The sequence below is a fragment of the Notechis scutatus genome, chromosome 2 (assembly GCF_049901735.1).
Source record: "Notechis scutatus isolate UNSWTSFEM ecotype Mainland chromosome 2, rNotScu1.2, whole genome shotgun sequence".
Classification (NCBI taxonomy): Eukaryota; Metazoa; Chordata; class Lepidosauria; order Squamata; family Elapidae; genus Notechis; species Notechis scutatus.
Window position 1 is genome coordinate 26,643,174 of NC_142010.1, and position 24,397 is coordinate 26,667,570.

At 47.0% G+C, this 24,397-nt stretch overlaps 2 protein-coding genes across 9 annotated transcripts in view; one reads left to right on the forward strand and one right to left on the reverse strand.

Annotated features, from left to right (window-relative positions):
- The window catches only part of LOC113428608 (major histocompatibility complex class I-related protein 1-like), a 684,789-nt gene that overhangs the window by 401,846 nt on the left and 258,546 nt on the right, over window positions 1-24,397 (reverse strand). The gene's annotated exons all lie outside the window — the stretch shown is intronic.
- Window positions 1-24,397, forward strand: part of LOC113428674 (class I histocompatibility antigen, F10 alpha chain-like) — a 156,967-nt gene that overhangs the window by 111,478 nt on the left and 21,092 nt on the right. Inside the window, exons 2-3 of one of the 2 annotated variants that reach the window (XM_087953858.1) lie at window positions 20,167-20,442; window positions 21,308-21,592. In XM_087953858.1, the coding sequence (XP_087809984.1) occupies window positions 20,167-20,442; window positions 21,308-21,592 (561 nt within the window). Of the gene's footprint in view, window positions 1-20,166; window positions 20,443-21,307; window positions 21,593-24,397 lie in introns of those variants that run through there. The other variant, XR_015747209.1, reaches the window with a different exon arrangement.

Genomic DNA, 24,397 nt, shown 5'->3' on the forward strand with positions numbered 1-24,397 from the left:
GCAGAGCTCTATTATTGACTGTAGAGGGCTTTCTGGAAGGCATTTGCAGAGCTCTATTCTTGGCTGCAGAGGGCTTTCCGGAAGGCATTTGCAGAGCTCTATTATTGACTGTAGAGGGCATTCCAGAAGGCAGTTGCAGAGCTCTATTATTGGCTGCAGAGAGCTTTCCAGAAGGCAGTTGCAGAGCTCTATTATTGACTGTACAGGGCATTCTCGAAGGCAGTTGCAGAGCTCTATTATTCTTAGCCCTGGTTCTGTGAATTCTAGGTAAGAAATTGCAAATGGATAGGTTTGTATTCTTTTTTTAAATTGTTCCTAGTACAGTAACCGGCAAGCACAGTTACATTGAACAAGGTTAGCACTGAAATCAATCATCTTTCAGTGTAATTTATGCCTTCACCCCACCCACCTAATCACTGTCTATCTCTGCCCTGCACTCATGTCCCTATTACACTATCATTCTATGGTCTACATCACCACACTAACTAAGCCACAATTCCCAACTACCCCTTACTCTTCCCGTTCCAGCAGTTGCTCTCTCTTGATTTATTTACTTATTTTACTTTGCTTTATTTGATTTACTTTAGTTTACTAGATTTATTTATTTATTTATCCATCCTGCCAAAAGCTCTCTTTATGAATTTATTAGTATGATGTTCCTCATCGTTTATGCTCCATTACCAATTATGGGTATGTAGTGAAGTTTTTGTACTCCCCCCTCATGAATCTAAACTAGTCAGCTTGAAGACGTCATCTGGTAGCAATGTTTGTTTTTGTTTAGTCTCCCTCAAGCTCTTAATCTTCCAATGCTGTCGAGCGAATCATTTTGCGAAGCCTGACAATTATTGGCTGCAGAGGTCTTTCGGGAAGGGATTTGCAGAGCTCTATTATTGGCTGCAGAGGGCATTCCGGAAGGCAGTTGCAGAGCTCTATTATTGGCTGCAGAGGGCATTCCAGAAGGCAGTTGCAGAGCTCTATTATTGACTGTAGAGAGCTTTCTGGAAGGCAGTTGCAGAGCTCTATTCTTGGCTGCAGAAGGCTTTCCAGAAGTCAGTTCCAGAGCTCTATTATTGGCTGCAGAGAGCTTTCTGGAAGGCAGTTGCAGAGCTCTATTATTGGCTGAAGAGGGCATTCCAGAATGCAGTTGCAGAGCTCTATTATTGGCTGCAGAGGGCTTTCCGGAAGGCAGTTGCAGAGCTCTATTATTGGTGGCAGAGGGCATTCCGGAAGACAGTTGCAGAGCTCCCAGCACTTGACTGGGACTGATGGCGGCAGGTAGGCGACCAGGTCGGAGGTTGTACTTATCGATCCGTGTCTTCAGAGGCCAGGGTAGGCAGTCCAGGTGGGTGAGGACAGCTAGCGGTGATGACAGCTGGGGCTTGCATTTTCTTTAACGGCAGCCGCCGAGGGAGGCAGTCAAGGCAAGGCAGGCAGGAAGGCCTGGGAGGCAGTATGGGCAAGGCAGGGCCTGGGAGGCTGGCCGGCCAGGCAAGTGTGGTTAGCGGCGGTGGTGACTGGGGCTTGCGTCTTGCCCTCACTCACTCAGCAGGGCAGCAGAAGGCAGGCAGCAACAGCTGGCTGGCTGGCTGGCTGCCTCGGCTGCTGTTGCTGCTGCTGCTGCCGCTGGTGTGAGTGATGGCACCGGGAGAGTACATTTTTGTAGGTAGCTCACATGCACTATAAGGAGGGCTGGGCCAGGTGGGGGGAGAATGAGGCAAAGATTTTCACGCATGTGCAGTAAAAAAATCGGGTTTTCTAGTGTAGGAGCAGTGGATATGGGCGGGGCCAGGGCCAGTGAAGGGGCAGGCAAGGATGAAGCAAGGATTTTTGTGCATATGGAAAAAATGTCGCACATGCGCAGTAAAAAAACTCAGTTGTTTTAGCGTAGGAGCAGCGGACAGGGGCAGGGGCTGGGGCCAGCAAACAGAAGGGCAAGTGGGGGATAATGAGGAAAAGATTTTCACGCATCGCAAAAAATGTTGCACATGCACAGTAAAAAATGGTGTTTGGACCATAGGAGTGGTGGAGAGGTGCGGGGCCAGGCAGGGGTCAGTTTTACTGGTTCTTAGAACTACTGGTGACGTTAACAACAAGTTCTATACAACCGGTGCGAACCGGTAGAATCCCACCCCTGGATTTGACTGAATCGTTCTGAACTGATAGAATCCTACCTCTGGGATGGCCATATCTTCCACTAATTTGAAATCCAGATTTTTTTCTGCAGGTATCTTGTTAGCTCATTCTCCAGTTGTGCAAAAGACAGAGAGACCAATTATCCTGACATAGTTTGTCAATTGAACAAACCAAGAGGTGTTTAATTAAAAGTTTGTTTGTTCTGAAAGAGAGGATTTTGAGATTCTCTCACTTTCTATAGCTTTAATTTTAGACTACTAAATATATTTCCTGATTTTAGAAAAAGAAATAAGTTCATAAATTCAGAAATCAGCTCTGAGGGCAACAGCTGAAGTCCTTTTATCTACCTATAAGATAATTTTATGATGGTATGATTTTATTTGTTCTAGTAATGATATATTTTAAGTACTAAATACCAGTTCTACATAAGAACATTTCAGTAAATTTAGGATTATAGACAGTAATACATTGGGATAGAGAACCTGAAAAGTTTGGATTTTCTTTTTAATCTTATGCAATAAATTTTTATACCCTTGTTCTAAATCATAAGAAAAGATGTTAATATTAAAACTGAGGGAAGAATTTGAATAAGAAGATAAAGATGAAACCAGAAATTTATTTTTGGGCCTAATGGAAAAAGACCTGGAGAAAAAATTTGGAACTTTATTACTATATATGTTGACAGCAGCAAGAGTATTGTATGCACAAAAATGGAAGGACACTTCAATTCCTACTGTGGACGAATGGTTGCAGAAGTTGATGGAGTTGGTTGAAATAACAAAATTGACTATTTTGATTAAATAAAAGAATATAAATAGTTTTGTTTCCACATGGAGATCACTTCTGAACTTTGTGCTTGAAGTGGGAAAAAAAATAAAACTTTGATTTTGGTTTTTACCAATCAGACTGATAGATCCTTATAGAAATTGCTAGTATATATTATTATGAAAAAACAAAAAGTCATGATTTGATGTTAATGTCTTATTTTACTGAAACAGGAAGAGTCAAAAGTCAATGCTTCTTTTTCCTTTTCCTTATCCTTCCTCACTTTTCCTCCCTCCCTTCCTCCCCATTGTTTTCCTATTTTCTTTTGTATTTTGTATCTTATTTTATCTTATAACTCAATACAAATGTTAACGTGAAGAAAAGATGTTGATTCACTCTATTGGCTCATGATCAAACACCTCTCTATGGCTATGATGTCATTTCCAAAGACAATCCATTTGAGATGTATTTATTAATAATCTCAGAATTAATGGAGAAGAATAGTTACAGCTCAGTGTTGAAGTACAAGTTCCTTGGTACTTTCTGAGCTTAGTTATTTTCTTGCAAACATTTCATTACCCAATTAGATAACTTCATCAGTGCTAGAAAGAAGTGGTGTTTCCTCACATATTTTTTTTATTCTGGGTGCTTGCTCAGTGTGGGTGGAAGTGGTTCCTTTCATTGGACATTATTTAGACAAATGTCAACTAAAAATACTCCTTTGGTCTTTTTAGTTGTCAGCAGAAAGGGAGTGGGGGAAAGCAGTACATTCCTCAAATGCCTCAGATAATCGCCTTGGCAGCCCAAAGCTGTCGGCATGCAAGAATATTATTGGAGAGCATGATTCATGACTCTTGCCTATGGATGTGTCCCATTGGAGAAAATACATCCAGGGGATGGGAGAAGACCAGGGTCAAGGGTGAAATGAATGGTGTATTTTAGTGTTGGCTGCACCCAGCTAACACCGACATGGCCACTTCTAATAAATCTTTTTTTTTTTTTACTCTGAGAAATGCGAATAGAGACTTATGATTTGAATGGGGCTGAATTTATTGAAGCCCTGACAGCAGCACACTGCAGCAACACTGAACATCACAAAAAGGAAATAGATCATCTATACAACATTTTCCAACAAAATATATATCCACACGATTTTATTAAAAAGTGCCTAACCACCAACCTAATATAGCACAACTAACATAAGCTGTGAAAAAATAAGACTACTATACATAAAAAACATCTCAGAAACCACCAACAAACTATTACAACTACATGGTATCATTGTAGCACACAAATTATGTAAACCCTCCAACATATCATACTGTAAGTAAATGAAAACATCCAGCAGCCCCAGAATGGGGAAAAAAACCCAGGAATCCTGTACAGCATAGAGTATAAGGACTGCAACAGACACTACATAGGACAAATAGGCAGAAGACAGGTAAAGAACATCCAGGAACACCAACTAGCAATCAGAATACACTTCACAGAGCCCCTCCTCATCTTCACAAGTGTGCAGCAGAAGCCCACAAAGCAATGGGGATGGTGTCATAAGAGAATATGTCCATAGCCATGGCAGTTGGAAAGCAATTCTTAAATCCCATAAACAAAGCATGGTTGGTTCTATCACTTACCTTACCACATAGAGAAAACACACACACACACCTGTGGGACTTTGTAGGTCCCGACTAATGTTGCCACCTGAATGGAGATTTCCCTCTTAGCTCCATCAACAAGAGTCAAAAGGTTTTCCTTTCTTCCACAGCTGTAGTTCGGAACATTGGGTTGTCCAGTAGAGAGCATGTCCAGCAAAGCATCTGAAGTGCCAAGGGTGTTGTCATAGTTGTCATAGATGTTGTAGCCAAGGGTGAGATTGTACAGAAACTGGGGGTTGTAGTTGACCATTTGAATGGCAAAAATCAGGATTAGCTGTTTAAAATAATTTGTCCTACTGTAAAAAATTTTTCATGTTATTACCATCATCATCCACAGAAACAACACAATTATTTTGTTCATTTTAATCCTCTTTGTCTCCACAAGTCTACTGTCTTATGCCAAAATAGATCCAAAGCCAAGGATAAATATTAGGCACCCATCAGCAGGTACTTTTTATGGGCATTGAGAAGATGGGATGGAGATTGTCCTCCACCATAGTTAAGAATCACAATATACCATTATTTCTACCAGTTCTAATATTCATCTGCCTATTAACCTGTATTCAAAATCATTCAATCATTGAAGTAGAACTACCATAAAATGAATAGGACGTTTTATAAGTGACACAGAAATGCAACTGCAAAAAGAACTCATCCTTTTAAGGATCAGGCATTGAATATTGTGTCAATTAATGGTTATATAAATATGAAAATGAGGTGGGCTAAAGAATCTGCAACCCTTTCAGTCATTACATTAAACCAAACTTAGTATTCAAGTGATGAAGTAAGTATTGAATGAGAATAGATAAATAATCAGAACTTGTTCCAAGTTTTATTTGCCTCATGTTTGGATTTGAATCTCTTCCACAATAGAAGACAAAAAAGGAAAGCCATGGATGTCAGAATGATTCTAGAAATTAGACAGGTCCTGCAATATCTGTAAGGAGTAAGTGAAATAAAAAAGAAGAGTGCTAGAACTGCAAAAGGAGGGAATGAAACTATCACATTGAAAAACGTATGAGCGAGACTGACTAGAAGGAGCCATGTTGAAAGGCAAGGTTTTCAGTGATGATGTTGTTTCAGTGGTGACTATGCCAATGAAATGGTCTCCTGGCTTGTCATAGTTAGCCATATTTTATCTAATTCTTGTGGGATCATAATAAAGCCAAATTGTTCTCTATCTTTTTTATAATAGGTTTGTATTTGTGCAAAGGGCCACCATGCTATCTCCTTTCCTTGAATTTGTATTTGGTTCCTATTTTTAAGCTCTCCAGTATCATATAGTAAATCTTTATACCTGACAATATTTTCATAATCCAATAGATTTGGATATGTGACTGCTTCCAATGTAGATAGCTACAATGGAACCTTTGGGTAGTGGTTTTTTTTAATCTTTCCCCAGATATTGAACAACACATTTCTTACATGGTGCCTTTGGAAATATGAATGTTGTTTAGATTTTCCATCCCACATGAAGGCGTGCCAGCCAAGTTGGAGATCAAAACCTTCTAATACTAATAACCTTCTATTTTCTAATTTAACCCAATCCTTAAGCCAGTTTACTATAGGAGCATCATAATATAATTCAAAATCTGGAAGGCCAAATCCTCCTTTTTTCTTGGAATCCTGTAATAGTTTATATTTCACTCTGGATTTTTTCCTCTGCCATATAAATTTAGATATACATTTGTTTAATTCTACAAAAAAGTTCTTTTCCAACTTGACTGGAACTTGACAGTGAAATTTTTATTTCCGTTGTTTTCTAGAAATATTGATTTTTTTGGATGGGAACTGACTAAGAACAGGAAAATATCAGACTGTGGATCGTACCATTTGGTTAATAGGGAGAAACTTTTAAAGTGGATAGAACATTTAATATTTTGTGCCTGATGCTCTCCCTTTTATCCTTCCATATTTGTGTAAGACACTGAGATTCTTTATATTTGGAAGAATCTTAGTTTATTAAATAAGTAGTGGGCTATCAATTCTGCCACTATGATGGTGGCAGTCCCCATAGCGTGATGGATACTGTAACCTGATTTTTTGCCCCACCCTCCCAGAAACTGGTTTTGGGGGAAATTGAAGCAGTGAAATGTACTTGCTTAGAAAATAAATCAATTACAGTCTGAATCACTGTACGCACCCCCCACTTTCAGGAAGTTCCACTATAAAGTCCATGGCGACCTCTTCCCAGGGATGACAGGATTTGGCTGGGAGGCTTCCCTGGTCTCAATTGCATAGTGGCACAAATGGCACAACTTTTAACATAGTCCTCTACATCTGCTGTCATTTTTGGCCACCAAAACTGCCCCCAAGATAAGTGGAGGGTTTTTAGGAATCCAAAATGGCCAGCCAGTGGATGTTGCTATATTACATGCAATCAATAAAACAAGGATTGTACATAGAACAATATCAGACCTCTGAAAAGTATAAGCATGCATATGTACTCAGTACTTGGTTTGGGCCCCTTTTGCAGCAATTACTGCCTCAATGCAGTGTGGCATGGGAGCTATCAGCCTGTGGCACTGCTGAGGTGTTATGGAAGACCAGGATGCTTCAATAGCAGCCTTCAGCTCTTCTGCATTGTTCAGTCTCATGTTCTCATCTTTCTCTTGGCAATGCCCCATAGATTCTCTATGGGATTCAGATCAGGCGAGTTTGCTGGCCAATCAAGCACAGTAATCCCATGGTCATTGAACCAGGTTTTTGTGCTTTTAGCAGTATGGGCAGGTGCCAAGTCCTGCTGGAAAATGAAGTCAGCATCCCCATAAAGCTTGTCTGCGGAAGGAAGCATGAAGTGCTCCAAAATCTCCTGCTGCGTTGATGGCTGCATTGACCCTGGACTTAAGCACAGTGGACCAACACCAGCAGATGACATGGCTCCCCAAATCAATGCAGACTGTGGAAACTTCACACTGGACTTCAAGCATCTTGCAGTGTGTGCCTCTCCATTCTTCCTCCAGACTCTGGGTCCTTGGTTTCCAAATGAGATGCAAAAGTTGCTCTCATCAGAAAAGAGAACTTTGGACCACTGAGCAACAGACCAGTTCTTTTTTTCTTTAGCCCAGGTAAGTCGCTTCTGATGTTGTTTGTTGTTCAGGAGTGGCTTGACAAGAAGAATACGACATTTGAAGCCCATATCCAGGATCCGTCTGTATGTGATGGCTCTTGATGCACTGACTCCAGCCTCAGTCCACTCCTTGTGAAAGTCCCCAACACTTTTGAATGGCCTTTTCCTGACAATCCTTTCCAGGCTGCAGTCATCCCTGCTGCTTGTGCACCTTTTTCTTCCGCACTTTTCCCTTCCACATAACTTTCTATTAATGTGTTTTGATACAGCACTTTGGGAACATCCAACTAATTTTATAATTACCTTTTGAGGCTTTCCTTCCTTATGGAGGGTGTCAATGATGGTTTTTTGCACAACTGTCAGGTCAACAGTCTTTCCCATGATTGCGCTTCCTACTGAACCAGACTGAGAGACCAGTCTGATCAGACTGAGAGGCTCAGGAAACCTCTGTGTGTGTTATGTCTTAATTAGCTGATTAGAGTGGAACACTTTGAGCCAAGAATATTGAACCTTTTCACAATATTCTAATTTTCTGAGATTGTGGATTTGGGGTGTTCATGAGCTGTAAGCCATAATCATCTCAATTATGACAAAATACGGCTTGAACTATCTTGCTTTGCATGTAATGAGTCTATCTCATATATTAGGTTCACCTTTTAAGTTGCATTACTGAATTAAATGAACTTTTTGCATGATATTCTAATTTTTTGAGTTTCACCTGTAGTTGGACAGTGTTGAAGGAATTATTTGTTTTGGCGTTTGAGAAAAAACTGATTAGGTCTATTGTTCACCAGCCCCACTTCTTTTGCCAGATGGAGAAGCATACAGACAAACCTGTGGGACTTTGTAGGGTCCTACTAATATTGACATCTGGATGGAGACTTCCCTGTAAACTCCATCAAGAATAGCCAGAAGGTTGTCCTTCCTTCCACAGTTGTAGTTGGGAATGTTGCCTTCTCCAGCAGAGAGAATGTCCAGTATGGCATCTGAAGTGCGTAGAGTGCTCAAATAGTTGTCATGGACATTGTACCCAAGTTTGAGATTTTGCAGGAGCTGGATATTCTTGTTGACCACTTGAATTGGGAGTATGGCAGATTAACATATCTAGTACTGTACAAATATATTTATGTTGTCATCAACAACATTTCAGTCTTAATCTTGTAAAAATGCAGTGAAAATCATAATCATTTATTTTTTGTCAGTGTACATACGATAGAATGGAAATAGCTCTCCATCAGGGTTAATAGTAGCAAATATATCAGTATTTGTAGTAACAGTTATTCTCACATTTCCAATAACCAGGATTCAAAATAATTCAATCATTAAAGTAGAAGCAACATAAAAGCAAGAACATTAATGAATAATAGAGTGAGGAAAGCAATGCTATGAAGAAGACATCTTTATTCCTACAAGTAGCAGAATTTAATATGGACTGGCAGAGGCAACTGCAGCAGTTTCTATAGCTACATGAAATGAACAAGAGTATTCAAGAAATGGACTCAGGACTGGAAAAGGAGGAAAAGGTCAGCTGGACTTTTAGGTCTCCCTTTCTCAGGTTCTTTTAGAGTTTCTTCTACCTTGTCAGATTAACAGAGTTGGAAGGGACCTTGTAGGTCATCTAGTCCAACCCCCTACCCAAGCAGGAGACCCTACATCATTTCTGACAAATGGCAGTCCAATATCTTCTTGAAAGTCTCAAGTGATGATGCTCCCACAACTTCTAAAGGCAAAGCTGTTCCATTGGTTGATTGTTCTCACTGTCAGAAAATTTCTCCTTATTTCCAGGTTGAATCTCTTCTTGTTCAGTTTCCATCCATTATTCCTGTTTGGCCTTCAGGTGCCTTGGAAAATAGCTTGACCTCTTCCTCTCTGTGGCAGCCCCTCAAATATTGGAAGACTGCTATCCTGTCTCCCCTGGTCCTTCTCTTCACTAGACTAGCCAGGCCCAGTTCCTGTAACTGTTCATATGTTTTAGTCTCCACTCCCCTAATCATCCTGGTTGCTCTTCTTCGTACTTTTTCTCGAGTCTCAACATCTTTTTTATAGTGTGGTGACCAAAACTGGATGCAGTACTCTAGGTGTGGTCTTACTAAGGCTTTATAGAGTGCTGTATTAGTACCTCCCTTGATCTCAATTGTATCCCTCTGTTAATGCAACTTAGGATTGCACTGGCTTTTTTGGCTGCTGCTGCACACTGCTGGCTCATATTTAGCTGGTTGTCCACTAAGACTCCCTCTCACAGTTACTGCTATTGAGCCTGGTTTCACCCAATCTACCTGTGTGCTTTTGGTTTTTCTTGCCTAAGTGTAGGACTTTACTTTTCTCTACATTGAATTTCATTTTGTTAGACAGGGCCCAGTGTTCAAATGTTCAGTGTTATCCTTCCACTTTAGTCTAATACAAGATAAGGCAAAAGAGGATAAATCAGAATGATTCAAGAACTTACATGTATGCTACAATTTAGGGATAAGTGAAGTAAGAAAGAAGGAAGAAGAGTATTAGAGAAATGCAAATGGAGGAAATGCAACTCCATTGCACTGAATGGCTTATGGAGAAGAAATATAATGAGCCCCATTGAACTGTAATGGCTCAAATGAAGGTTTGTTGCCGTTTCAACCATACTAATGACATGGTCTCCTGGCCTGTAATAGTTCCATGGATTTCCTCTGTCTTGCTGCTTCAAAGTCAGGGGACATTTGGTGCTGAGCCTCCCAGTGTTTCTCTGTGTTAACGTAAGCAGCAGTATCATAAACAGAAGCAGGAGATCCATTCCTGCTTGTGTTCAATCAGCCAACTCTCTAATTCCAAATAACAAGTAGAGTTAGAAGAATTCAGTGTACTTTCAGCAGATGGAAATGCCAGTGGCTTTTCTGAGCTTCCCATGGAAAGGAGACAAAACGAGCTTTCCATGAAAAGGAGACAAAGATACATTCAACAGCATAGCCCTACCCTGTTCTAAATCTTATGTAAAACACTCAGCAAGTGTAGTGGGTTTTATACTTTTCCAATGCAAGATTCCTTCCATTTTGTTTCAGTCTGATGTTTACATCACTGGAGAAGTAGCAGAAGAGGTCTCAAGGAAGATAATTACAGTGAGAAGCAACTTCGCCTCTGTTCTATATTAATACACTCCAAAAGATGAAATCTGATTGACCCACATTGGTCGCTTCCTGATTGGTCTACTGAACGGCCGTGATTGGCTTTCTAAGAATCAACCGCGATTGGCCGAGCCGATCGCGGGAGATTCAAAGCCCTGTCATTGGCCGGCAAGCCGCGAGTGGTCCCTATATGAAGGGCTGCTGCAGCTCCAAGGTCCTGTACAGAACTATACAATAAAATAAGAGCTTGAAGTACACTGGTCTCACGTCTCTCATTGGGACCGATCTACCCGATCTAACACTGGCGACGAAGGTGGGATCATGAGACAAGAGACCAACCGAGCATGTGGCACTGAACTTGCATGACCGACGAGATGGCCGGCAGCAACTCGCCACCCGCACCCTTCGATCAAGCAACCGAGGACTGGGAATCGTACATTGACCGATTCCAAATGTTCCCCGAGAGCAGCAACTTAAAAGATGCGGACAGAAGAAAAGGGCTGTATTCCTGACGCACTGCAGGCCCACAGTGTTCAAGATGGCAAAAGCCCTAGCCAAACCCGCAGATGTAAAAGAGATGGACTGGGCAACCTCGACGTCCTACTACGGAACCACTACGCCCCCACCGTGCCCACCCTCATCAGACGGCATGAGTTCTACCTGAGGGATCAAAAAGAGGGCGAGAGCATCAGCGATTTCGTGGCCACACTCAGAGACCTTGGGGGCATGTGCAGATTCACTGACATGGATGAGGCCTTGCAAGACCGCGTGGTCCTGGGACTCTGGGACCCCATCCTCCAGAGCCGGCTGATGACAAGGGCAGACATCTCCGTCACCGAGGCCATCGCCGAAGCTACGGCTGCGGAAGCCACCAAACAGTCCGTGGCTCGGATGTGACAGATGAACGCAACCAGCCGATCTGCAACAGGGAGATGGCACCAACCTCCAAAATACGCCCGGAAGCCACCCCCAAGATCACCACCAGGCACCATGGGGACCTCGATTCCGTCTCTGACACCGAGGATGAGGAGGAGGAGATCCACCGCCTGCAAGCGGAATGAGACCGGCGGGAGCGGCGGAATCGTAAGTCGGGGGTCCAGTGCGCCGGGTGTGGGGGCGATCACCCCCGGTCATAGTGCCAATTCCTTGACGCCATTTGTCGGCATTGCGACAAAAGGGGGCACATCGCTAAGGTGTGCAGGAATAGGAGAAACCCCAGCCCCCAGCGGTGAGATGGCAGCCCCCGGCGACAAGACGGCAGCCCCTGGCGACAAGGCAGCAGCCTCCGGCTACGAGACGGCCCCCCCAGGAACCGAGACTGATACGCCGAGAGCCGGTGGAGCTGGGACGGGAGGAGCCAGCAGTTCAGCGAGGCCAGGCGAAAAGAAGAGACCCACCAGATGGTCGTCATTGGACACTTGACTACCTGCGACGCCCAGAAAGTGCACATGGAGGTAGGCATCGAAATCCAACCATGCAAAATGGAGGTAGATTCGGGATCATACCTCTCCATGGTCTCCTGGTGCACCATGAAGCGCCTGGTGCCTACCATCCACCGGCGCAAACTAGAAAGCCAAAAGCTGACCCTGAGGGACTACCAGGGCAACCGCATCCCCGTAGCCAGGATTGGACATTTTAAAATAACGTTCAAGGGCCACACAGAGTTGCTTCCGCTCACCATCATGGACAAAGACCGCCCAAGCCTACTGGGACTGCAATGGTTCACGCCATTGGGAATCCAGGTGACAGGCATCAACCATGTCGCCAAGGCGGACTGGGAAGCAACGCTCGTGAGGGACTTCCAGGAGGTGTTCAACGGCGACCTAGGCAAGTACCAGGGGTCCCCAATATCCTTCAATCTAAACCCGAACATTGCCGCAATCCGCCTTAAGCCACGAAGGGTGCCATTCGCGCTCAAACCCAAAATCGATGAGCAGTTAGACAAGCTCATCACGCAAGGGGTCTTAGAGCCGATTGACCATGCCTGGTGGGAAACCCCCATAGTCACCCCGATCAAGTCGGATGGGTCAGTGAGGATCTGTGGTGACTACAAGGCCACCCTCAATAATGCCCTGCAACAAAGTGCTTACCCCGTCCCAGTGGTACAACACCTTTTGCACTCACGGGGGGGGGGGGGAGGCAAAGTCTTCGCAAAACTCGATCTGGCACAGGCGTACCAGCAGCTGCCAGTTGACGCAGAGACAGCAGAGGTGCAAACCATAGTAACCCGCCAGGGGGCATTTTTATGCAAAAGACTCCAATTCGGAGTCAGCGTGGCACCCGGGGTATTCCAGAGCCTGATAGAAAGACTTCTTCAGGGGATAAAAGGGGTGGTGCCCTATTTTGACAATGTGCTAGTGTCAGCCACCAATGAAAAACAACTGGAGAGCCGGTTAAGTGAGGTCTTACAAAAATTCAAAGACACCGGGCTGAAGGTGAAAAAAGAAAAATGTCAGCTTTACACAGAGAAAGTTGAGTTCCTGGGGTATCTCCTAGACAAAGACGGGATCCACCCCACGGAAAAAAAGATTAAGGCCATCAAAGAAGCCCCTAGACTGCAAAATAAAACTGAACTGCAGGCATTTCTGGGACTTACCTCCCTCCCCTCTTGGTTTGTGCTTGGGAGGTTTCCTTCTCTTTCTGGAATTTTTACAATGTTTTCCTACCCCAAAAGGCAACCACAGCGGAACCCCTGCATGTTTCCAGTCTCGATTTTTTGAATTGTTTTTTTCGTGAATTGGACCATTCGTTCCGCCCTACCATTCGCCGCCGGATGAGCCGGCGCTGTCAGGGCGTGCCATATTCCCCTGCCCGCTAGGAATTTCTCGGATTCAGAGCGGTGAACTGTGGTCCGTTATCTGACACGACCACGCCTGGGAGGCCGTGGGTTGAGAATAGTCTGTTGAGTTCTCTGATGACGGCCTCGGTGGTGGTAGTTTTCATGTCGCTTACCTCCAGCCAGTTGGAGTAAGCGTCTACCGTTATGAGGAATGTGTGTCCTTTGTGGGTCTGGCGAAATCTATGTGTATCCTGGACCATGGTCCCGTGGGGTTTCCCATTCCCGGATTGGGGCGGCGGGTGGGCATGGTCTGGATTCCTGGCATTGCTTGCAGCTAGCCACCCAGGCTTCAATTTGCTTTGTCCATCCCTGGCCACCAAGCGTAGCTTCTGGCCAAGGCTTTTGACCTGACAATTCCCGGGTGCCCCTCATGTAACAAGTCCAAGAATCTTTTTTGTAATTTTTCTGGGATTACCACCCTATCCCCCATAATACACACCCCCTTCTGCGTGGAAAGTTCCAATTGTTTGTTTTTAAAAGTCCTGAATGTCTCGTCGACGTCCTTTTCCCGCCAGCCCTTCTCCGCCCATTGTAATACCCGCGCCAGACGCTTTGTCTTTATTGGTTTCGTGGGCAATGTCTGACGTGGTTAGGGGAGGTTGGGTATGGCCTCGATGCTCAAGGTGGATGTTGTGGGTGCTGGGTCGGCGTCCAGGTCGGGTAATGGTGTGCGGCTCAAGGCGTCTGCGTGTGTGATCGCTTTGCCGGGTCGGTGGGTCAGCCGGTAACTGTAGGCGGTGAGGAACTCAGACCACCTTGTCATTCTTGGGGATAGAATGTTCGGGTGGCCTTGTTCCCTGCCAGGATGCCCAGCAATGGCTTGTGGTCCGTGATGATGGTGAATGTCCTGCCGTAGAGGTACTCGTGGAATCTTTTGACGGCGGCGATGATTGCCAGGGCTTCCTTGTCGAGTTGGCTATAGTTCCTTTCCGGCTTCAACAAGGTTCTTGAGTAAAAGGCGATGGGTGCTTCATTTCCGTTTGGGAGTGTGTGGCTGAGGATCGCCCGATCCCGAACGGTGATGCATCGCACGTGACTGTCAGCGGGAGGGTCTGTTGTATTGGATGAGGACGGCATCCGATGTGAGTAGGTCCTTGGTTTGGTTGAAGGCAGTTTCTCTCGTTTCCCCAGGTCCAGGTGGCTGTTTTATCAAGCAGCCTATGCAACGGTTCCGCCGCGGTCGCCTTTTGGGGTAGGAAAACATTGTAGAAATTAATCAGCCCAAGAAATGCCTGCAGTTCTGTTTTGTTCCTTGGTCTGGGGGCTTCTTTGATGGCTCTGATTTTTTTTCCGGTTGGGTGAATGCCGTGCCAGTCTAGGAGATATCCTAGGAACTCGACCCTCTCTGTATGCAGCTGGCATTTTTCTTTTTTGACTTTAAGCCCGGCCTCTTTGAATTTTGTTAGTACCTCCCTCAGGCGACCCTCCAGTTCTCTTTGGTTGGCTGCTGACACCAGTACGTCATCGAAGTAGGGCACCACCCCCTTGATTCCTTGTAGGAGTCTTTCCATGAGGCTCTGGAAAATTCCTGGGGCTACGCTGACTCCAAACTGGAGTCTCTTACAGCGGAAGGCCCCCCGGTGGGTTACTATGGTCTGCGCCTCAGCAGTTTCTGCGTCGACCGGTAGCTGTTGATAGGCTTGTGCCAGGTCGAGCTTCGCAAAAACCTTGCCTCCCCCCAGTGAGTGTAGGAGGTGCTGTACTACTGGGATGGGGTAGGCGCTTTGTTGTAAGGCGCAGTTAAGGTTGGCCTTATAGTCTCCACAGATTCTCACCGACCCATCGGGCTTGACTGGGGTGACTATCGGGGTCTCCCACCAGGCGTGATCAGTTGGCTCTAGGACCCCCTGTTTGATGAGCTTGTCTATCTGCTCATCGATCTTAGGCCGGAGTGTGAAAGGTACCCGCCGTGGTTTTAAACGTATCGGGGGAATGCTGGGGTCTAGACTGAAGGAAATAGGGGGCCCTCGGTACTTGACTAGGGTGCCGTCGAACACTTCCTGGAAGTCCCTTGCGAGTTGCTCTTCCCAGTCTGCCTCTGCGACGTGGTCGATGCCCGTTACTTCGATTCCGAGCGGCGCGAACCACTGTAGTCCCAAAAGGCTGGGGCGGTCTCGGTCCACGATTGTCAGGGGAAGCTTTGCTGTGCGCCCTTTGAATGTCACTTTGAAGTGTCCTGTTCCGACTACCGGGATGCAGTTTCCTTGGTAGTCTTTAAGGATTAACTTCTGGCTTTCCAGCCCCCTCTTGTGGATTTTGGGCACCAGGCGCTTGATTTCCTGCCATGCAACCATGGAGAGGTAGGACCCGGAGTCCACCTCCATTTTGCATGGCTTGCCCTCGATGCCCACTTCCACGTATACCTTCCGGGCGTCTGCGCTTGATGAATGGCCGATGATGACTGTTTGGTGGGTCTCCTCTCTCCTCCGGTTCTCGCCGTCCCGTCGGCCCTGTCCGTCCCGGTTCCAACGACTCTCGGCCTGTCGGTCTCTGGGCCTGGCGGGGGTGCCGTCTCGTCTCCGGCCGCTGTTGTCTCGTCGTCGGGGGCTGTAGGCTTTCTTGAGGCGGCAGACTCGGGCGATGTGGCCTCTCTTATCGCAGTGCTGGCAGATCGCGTTGAAGAACCGGCACTCCGATTGAGGGTGGTCGCCTCCGCACCCGGCACATTGGGGCCCCGACTTACGACTCCGTCGATCGCGCCAGTCCCGTTCTGTTTGGAGTCGATGGATGTCCTCCTCTTCATCCGTGGTGTCAGAGGCGGAGTCGAGGTCGCCATGGTGGGTGGTGGTTTCCCGGCGGCTTGCTTCTGGATGCGTCTCGGTTGTCGTGCTCGCCTCGGAGGTCGTGGCTCGGTCCCCGTTGTCCTGTCTCTGCATTTGAGCCGCCGACTTCCGGGTTGCCTCGGCAGCGGTGGCTTCGGCAAGGGCGTCGGCGAGGGAGATGTCTCCTTTGCCATCAGCCGGCTTTGTAGGACCGGGTCTTTGAGCCCGCGGACGACGCGGTCTCGCAGCGCCTCGTCCATGTCCGTGAAGCCGCACATGCCCCCTAGATTCCGTAGGTCTGCCACGAAGTCGCTGATGCTCTCACCCGACTTCTGGTCCCTCTGGTAGAAATCGTGCCGCCTGATGAGGGTGGGCACGGCGGGAGCATAGTGGCCTCGGAGCAAAGGTTCGAGGTTAGCCCAGTCCATCGCCTTCACGTCCTTGGGTTTCGCAAGGGCTTTCGCCATCTTAAACACTGCGGGCCCGCAGGTGTGTCAGGAAAACAGCCCTTTTTTCTGCCCGTTTAGTCCCTTGAGGTTGCTACTCTCTAGGAACATCAGGAACCAATCAATGTACGATTCCCAGCCCTCAGTAGCTTGGTTAAAGGGTGCGGGCGGTGTGAGGCTGGCCATCTCGTCGGTCTCGTTCCCTCAGGACTGCGTGCTCGGTGGGGATCAGTTGCGGAATCCCACCTTCGTCGCCAGTGTTGTGTCCGTCGCAGGGAAGAAGACTCGGGAGCCAGTGACTTAGTTCAGCTCTTTATTAAGAGTCCCAAGATCGGCTCGGGCTACAGAAGAAAAGCGGCGGCTTTTATTCTCTGGCTGCGGCGGCGGCCAATGGCACCGCTTTGAATCTCCCGCGATTAGTTTCCACCAATCGCGGGGGATTCATGCGCGGCAAATCAGTGCGGCTTGCTCAGCCAATCAGGTTGCCGTGTGTTCTGACCAATCACAGCGCGGCGCTTGCAAGTATGTTAAAGGATCATACAGAACAATAGTAATATAAACTGAGGTAAAAAGGGACCAAAATCTCCCCTCCCCCCATGGAAGATGGAAGGTCCTTAGTGGATTTCCTGCTGTGGGGGAGGAAGGGAATCACAAGTCTCCCCCCCCCAAAAAAGAGGCAGGTGGATCCTAAGGAGATCCTGGGGGAAGCAGGTCCTCGTCCTTCTCTCTGTTTCCACCCCAGAGAAATGAGGGATCGAGTGGAGATCCACCTGGGGAGACTAGATCCCTTTCCTTCCCCCCCTTGTTGGAGGGAGGAGTGGGGCCCAAATGCCAGGAGCTTCTTCTCATCCTCCAGTTGGAAGGAGAGGCCAGGAGGCCCAAATGGGGTGGGGGGCTCTTGGAGGGGGGGTCACAGGGCCAGGATCCTCCCAATCTTGAGGGGGAAAGAGAGAAAAGAAAGGATCCTCCATTTGGGGCCCTGCAAGAGTCTCTCAGAGCCATCATGGCTTCCCATCCTTGGTCCCTCAGGCTGAACTCCTGCCCTGCCCTCTTGGTGGGGCTGCCCTGGAGGGGGAGACTCTTTCTTCAGCAGCCCCTCCCCCCATTCTGCCATCTTTTGGGGTGGACTATATTCCCCTTCAAGGAACCTTATTTAGGAAAGGGATGCAAGGAAATCTGGGTGTAAAGATAGGCTGCTTTAGGCTGAGGAAAATCTTCTCCACAAACCTCAGCCATTTCCCCTCCTTTCATCCCAAGGAGGGGCAGCCCCGCCCTTTTCCTCCCCCCTCCCTCCAGGGAGACCCCAGAGCTCCTCCAGTCCTGCCCCTGACCCCCCAGGATCCCCCCAGATCCCTCCAGGCCCCCTGCTGGCCTTCCAGGGGAGCAGAGCTGCACCCAGAGGGCTCCCCCTGGTGGAGGAAGGAGGAAGGAGAGCAGCCAGAGTGGAGGGGAGCCTCCTTTCCAGGCTAAAGAGCCCCAAAAGTCCCAACCTTCCCTCAAAGGGAGGCTCCTTCCACCCTCCCATCACCTGAGTCGCCTCCTCTGGACCTTCCCCAGCTCCCTCCGGTCCTTTTCTGGGGTCTTTTGAGCAGAAACTGCAGAGAATATTCCAGATGTGGAGGCAACCTTGATTCATGTCAAGGTTTATGACATTAGCCTCTCTGTGTTTTCAATACTATTTTAATTATCCCTGATATCCAGTTTGCCCTTTAAATTTTTTATAAAATTTGTACTAAGCTTTTTGAACAAAAATCAAAAACCAATGGAAGGTAACCTAAAGTAAAGGAGATAAAAAAAAGAAATCAAAGAAAAATAAAAAAGTACAAGAAAAGAAAACAATTAAAGAAAATAAATAAAGAAAATATCAGTGATTTCTGATATTCTTCATGGCAGTTCTAAATATAATTGTGTTTTAACCCCTCTTAAGCAGCCTTCCTCAACCTTTTGACCCTGGAGGAACCCTTGAACTATTTTTCAGGCCTCAGGGAAGCCCTGAACATCCAGGCTCAAAGATGGGCTGAAATTGTTTTATGCATAGACCTGAAGAGATGCATTAATAGTGTTCTTACACTAAATATAAAAAAAGGAAACTTGCCTTTTCAATGTGATCCCTGTGCTTTCTTTTTCCTGCAGAAATATTCAAATCAAATCTGTGCCAAATTTGAGATAAGAAAATACAGATTTTATCTTCAAGTGAAATAAGACAATTTCTGTCTTTGCTTTTGATGCTTCTGAAATAAGACTGAGCTTGTTCTCAGGAGTTGAAAACAGCAGCCAAATATTTAGGGCCTTCCTGTGAATGGCAGGAGATTCTTCTTGGGCAGAAATCCAGAACTATTTTTCCCATGGGGAGATCAGGGAATCTCCTCTCGAGGGAAGGATCGGACTGCAGCTCACGAGGATCTTCCTCTTCCTCCAAAGGGAAGTTTTCAGGCTGAGCAGAAGATATATAGAGAAAGGATCCCTCACCCGTCATTCCTGGGTGTGGAAAGGGAGGGAAAGGGCTGGTCAGTTTAGTTCAACTGTACTTACAGGTAGTTTCTGCTTAGATTTGAGAGTTTCTGGCATCCTTTCTCTCTCTCAAGGCCAAGCAGAAGTAGAAACATTTCAGGATTTCCATTTGTTTCTTTTTTTTTCAAACATTCAGTGTTCTCCTTAAATCGAAGAATCTGGTCACTCGAAGACGAAATATCTTCTCCAGGGCCTTGCAGAGCCTGTAAACTTCAAGCTCCTTTCAAAGGTCAATAACCCTTTGGGTGTCCAGATCAGACTGGGCCACTTGCTTCTGTGGCTGAGGAAAATATTCCTTTGTGGCCCTTCAAGGCTTCATTCTCACATTGCACTAAACCATGGTTTGTTTCAGGTTAGCCCAAAGTGGGAACCAGCCCTTGTGATGGTGCTATTTCTGGATATAGACCAAGATTTATGGTCACAGGGATCCCTGAAAACTTTGGTGTAGATCGACCAGATCCTCTTTGAGGCCATGAGATTCTCAGTCCCTCTTAGCAGCCGCAGATTTAGGCAACTTTTCTCTCCCTCTGGGATCCCTTCCTTTCCCCCCAAGAGTCTCCCCTGCAGAGGAACAGCAGAAGGAAGGATGGAATTGTCTCCGTCCCTCCGTTTATTCTGTGACTCCCCCTTTTCTGGGTCTCCCTTGGGATCCTCTGCTGTCTTTTCCAGCTTCTCCTTTTTCCTGGGGAGGTTCAGGGCTCCATCCTGGGGGAAATGCAGGGAGGGAGGTCGAGGAGGGAGAAGGCGGATAGTGATGGGGGCTTTCTTTCCCTTGAACTCTAGGGAGGAAATGGGGGTGTCAGTGCCTGTGTCAAAGTCCCTGCAGGGAGGGAGGGTCTCTGTCTATCTTGAGGACTCCCCAAACCATCCTCCTGTCCCTATTTCAGGCTTTCACATAATACAGGCGAGGTATGGCTGTGAGCTTCGGAGAGACGGGAGCAAAGGAGGGTTTGTACAGGATGGATATGATGGGAGGGACTTCATCTCCTTCGACAAGGAGACCCTCACCTGGGTGGCTCCCGACCCCCAGGCCCAGATCACCCAGAGGAAATGGGATGCTCTTCCAGCACAGAATCAGTACTTTAAGTCCTACCTGGAGAAGGAATGCATTGATTGGCTGCAGAAGCACCTGTCCTACGGGAAGGAGACGCTGCTGAGGACAGGTGAGCATCTGGATCCAGGTTGGACTTTCCTCCTTTATGGCCGGATTTCTCTCACACATTCAGCCCCTTTGGGACCCTTGTCTGGAGCCTGTTTGCCCTGGTGGGAATCCTCCTCCTCCCCTTCCAGCCCCTCTTGCAGGACACGGGAAGCCCCGTTTGGTTCCCATTGCCAGGCAGCCATTCAGTGGACCAGGAAATGCAGCCTCTCCCTGGCAGGAAAAGCCCTTCAGGGTGTCTTGTTCACTGCCCACCATGAGGCCACCATTTGGGGCTATTCAGTGAAACCCCCATTAGCCAAACTGTAGTCAAGAGGGATAGTCTCCCTTAATTTCCCCCCCTGAACTCTCCTTCCCCACCACATCCCACAGGGGGCTCCCTCCCAGCCTTGCACCTGATTGGGGCACCTCCCATGGCCACCACTGTGGGGGCTCCTCTTCTGCCCTTCCTAAGACGTCATCAGAGCCCCCACTTGGGCAAAGAAGCCCATGGATGAGGGGTTCTCTTTCCAGGGTGGGGGGATCCCCCATAGTTTGTGTAGATCTTTCTCTTAAACCTCAAACAGGTTCCCTCAATTCTGACTTAGTGACTCTTTCCTCAAAATGGCCCCCTCCCCACCTTCAGGAAGACCCCTCACCCCACAGGGGGTCACATTATAACCTTTTCCTGTGATTTGTTATTAATTCACCATCTAGACCACCCCTCCCCCTCTTGGCTCTTTGATCCCTCCAGGATCAGCTGGTTGAGATTAGGATCAATGGGGGAATCAATTAAGTGCTGGGAGATTTTCCTTCCTCTCTAAGTTTCTCACCCCCCTTCCAAGCTCTGGAGCGGCTGAGAGTTAATTCTGGGGGTGCCGTTTCTGCAGAGCCCCCAGACGTGACGCTGGACAGAGACAAGACAGAGGTGGAGGATGGGATGGAGACGCACATCTGCCAGGTCCACGGCTTCTACCCCAGGGAGATCGATGCCTTCTGGACGAGGGACGGGGAGGTCTGGCTGCAGGACACCCTCCATAAGTCTGTGGCCCCCAACGCGGATGGGACCTACCACTACTGGCTCAGCATCCGGATCGACCCCAAAGAGAGGAGCCGCTATCGGTGCCACGTGCAGCACGACAGCCTGCAGGAGCCTCTGGACCTGGCCCTGGAAGGTGAGAGGCTGCAGGGAGGGGAAGGCTGGGCTCTTTGGCAGGCTGGGAGGTGGTGGGAGAGGAATCTGGCCCCAGGTGTGTCCAGGTGTGAGCATACCTGAGCTTTCATCCATTGGTTTTTCCAGTGTTTGAGGTTGGTGCAGCTGCAGGGACCAGAGCATAGAACTGACTTCAGGGGATGGAAAGTACAGAATCCCATCACAAGAGTTGGCCGATCCTGATGAAATGCCCTCAGATCCTCTCTTAGGCCTTCCCCGTTTCTTGCCCCCAGCACCAGAAATAGATTCCCTTTTGTTCACAATTCCTAAAGTACAAGAATCAGGAGGAGTCTGGTTGCCCCTTTTCTGAAGGAAAATTCTGACTAAAATGGATGAAGTGCAGCCGACTTCAGGAAATGCAGAGAGTGGCTGGACTGATGCATCAGGAGTCAGAAAAGAGGCTAAGAAGTCTGAGTTTTATTTCCCATCAGAGACTAACAGGGTTTCCTGCTTTAAAGGTCAAAAGGTCACTGTGTGTTGCTTCTCTAAGAAAGAAGTTGCACCTTATTTTATGATCGGATATGTGAATTTCTGAGGCTCAGCATAAAACCCAAGGGAAAAAGCCCTCTTTCAAAGAGTTCTGTATATGCTCAGAAGTCTCCTTAACGTACACTGGACTTCCAAAGTGGCAAAATTCAAATTCAATTTTTTTATTGAAGTTTGTCACCAAGATAAAAGAAATATTCAAATGTAATTATTATGCTGATATCCCAGGCAAAATAAAATATTTCTTTTATTGTTGTTGTTTATAGCAAGCACCAAATTCACAAGTGGAATGATTGCTATTCAATGGGAATCCTGAATTTTGTGCAAGAGAAATTTAAATTTAAAGTTCCCTCCTCAAACCTGCCCCCCCCCCCCCCAAGCAATACCAATTTATAATGCCTTGGTAAGACCATCCGTGGAATTCTTCATCCAGTTTTGGTTGCCACGATATAGAAAAGATGTTGAGACTCTGGAAAAAGTGCAGAGAAGGGCAACAAAGATGATTAGGAGCCTGGAGGCTAAAATCTATGAAGAGCAGTTGCAGGAATTGGGCATTTCTAGTTGAATGAAAAGAAGGACTGGGGGTGACATGATACGTTCCAATATCTCAGGGGCTGCCGCAAAGAAGAGGCAGTCAAGCTATTCTCCAAAGCACCTGAGGGCAGGACAAGAAGCCATGGGTGGAAACTAAACAAGGAGAGAAGCAACCTAGAACTGAGGAGAAATTTCCTGACAGGGAGGACAATTAATGAGAGGAATGGCTTCCCTTCAGATGTTGTGGTTCCTCCATCACTGGAAGCATTTAAGAAGAGACTGGAGAGTCACTTGTCTGGAATGGTTTAGGGCCTCTTGTTTGAGCAGGGGGTCAGACTGGAAGACCTCCAGGTCCCCTCCAACTTTGTTATTCCGCTATTCTATTTCTGCCATTTGTGGGTCCATCCAGAAGCTGGATATCACCGTATTCCATTTTCATGCTGAAGTTCTGGAAGCACAAAATACAATTTTATGCTATTTCTGGACTGGCCAAAGAAATGAAAGTGTGTACTTAACAAAAAGACTTGTTTACATTATTGTGTTGGGGATGTTTTCGTTTTGTAAGCTGCTGAGAGTCACAAGGTGGCAAAGGGCTGCTTTTGAGTCGAAAAGCCAAAGATGAATCCAGCTGCCTTCATGCTGGGCTGGTGGGAGAAGAAGGCAGCGTCAGGAGGACACGTCCTCTAACAACGGTTAGCAAGGCTCCTTCATGTTACCTTGAGAGGGACACAAAAATGAGCTCATGGATATTTTAATTTTGGGTACTTCTAGCTATCACTTCTTTAGGTCTCTTCCCTGATTGGGAAGATTGTTTGGGCTTCTCCTTCAATGATCTGCTCTTTCTCCCAATTCAGAACCAACCAATTCAACGCCCAACCTGGGGCTCATCTTCGGCTGCATTTTTGGTGGTGGTCTTGCCCTGGGGTGTGTGATTTTTGGGATCGTGAAATTGTATAGTAAGTATCTGTTTTTTGCAGGGGGTGGTGCTGATAGAAGGACCCCCTTTGGGGAGCTTCTTCTGGGCTTCCTTCTGTCCTGTTTTCGTAGCCCTCTGAGATCTCAGCCTCTCGCTGGGACTCCCGTCTCCATTCAGCTGAGTCTGAGATTCAGGCAGTCCTGTCTTCTCCTGAGTTGGGAAGAGGCTTCCCAGTTCTGTCCTTTTCGAAGAATTTGGTCAAAGAGCAGCAGAGAAGGATTTCCATGAAAATCTTCCTCCCCTCCCAGCTGCTGTTGCTGCTGCTTCCCCCAATTCCCCTCCATCCATCTCGGAGGCAGCAGGTCTCTCTTGGGGCAAATCAGGTGGTGAAGTCTGAAGATCTTCCTGTGACTGTTCATAGGAGCGACCGGGAGGGGTTGTGGCTAAACAGGGGTGAAAGTCTCTCTTGGGATCTCTTCTGCATACAGAGGGAGAGGTTGGATGAACTCTGGTGGGTTCTTTCAAGCTTTGACTGGTTTTTGTCCTTGCAGACGGGCATCGAAAAGGCTACAGAGCAGCAGGAAATGTATGATTGTCCCTATTACAAGATACCTCCAATGCAGAGTGGGACTCAGGGGCAGCATCAGTTGAGATGTATGTGTGTCCAAACACAAAAGAAATCCAGGAAGAATCCTACTATCTTCCTCTTCAAGATTTAAGTTGTGGAAGGAGAGCACCTTTTCATGTCAGTCAGGGAAGTGGAGACCCCCAGGAGAAACATCTGGGACAAGGAACCCTCAAGAAGGTGAGAAGACCCAGCTGGGTGGAAGT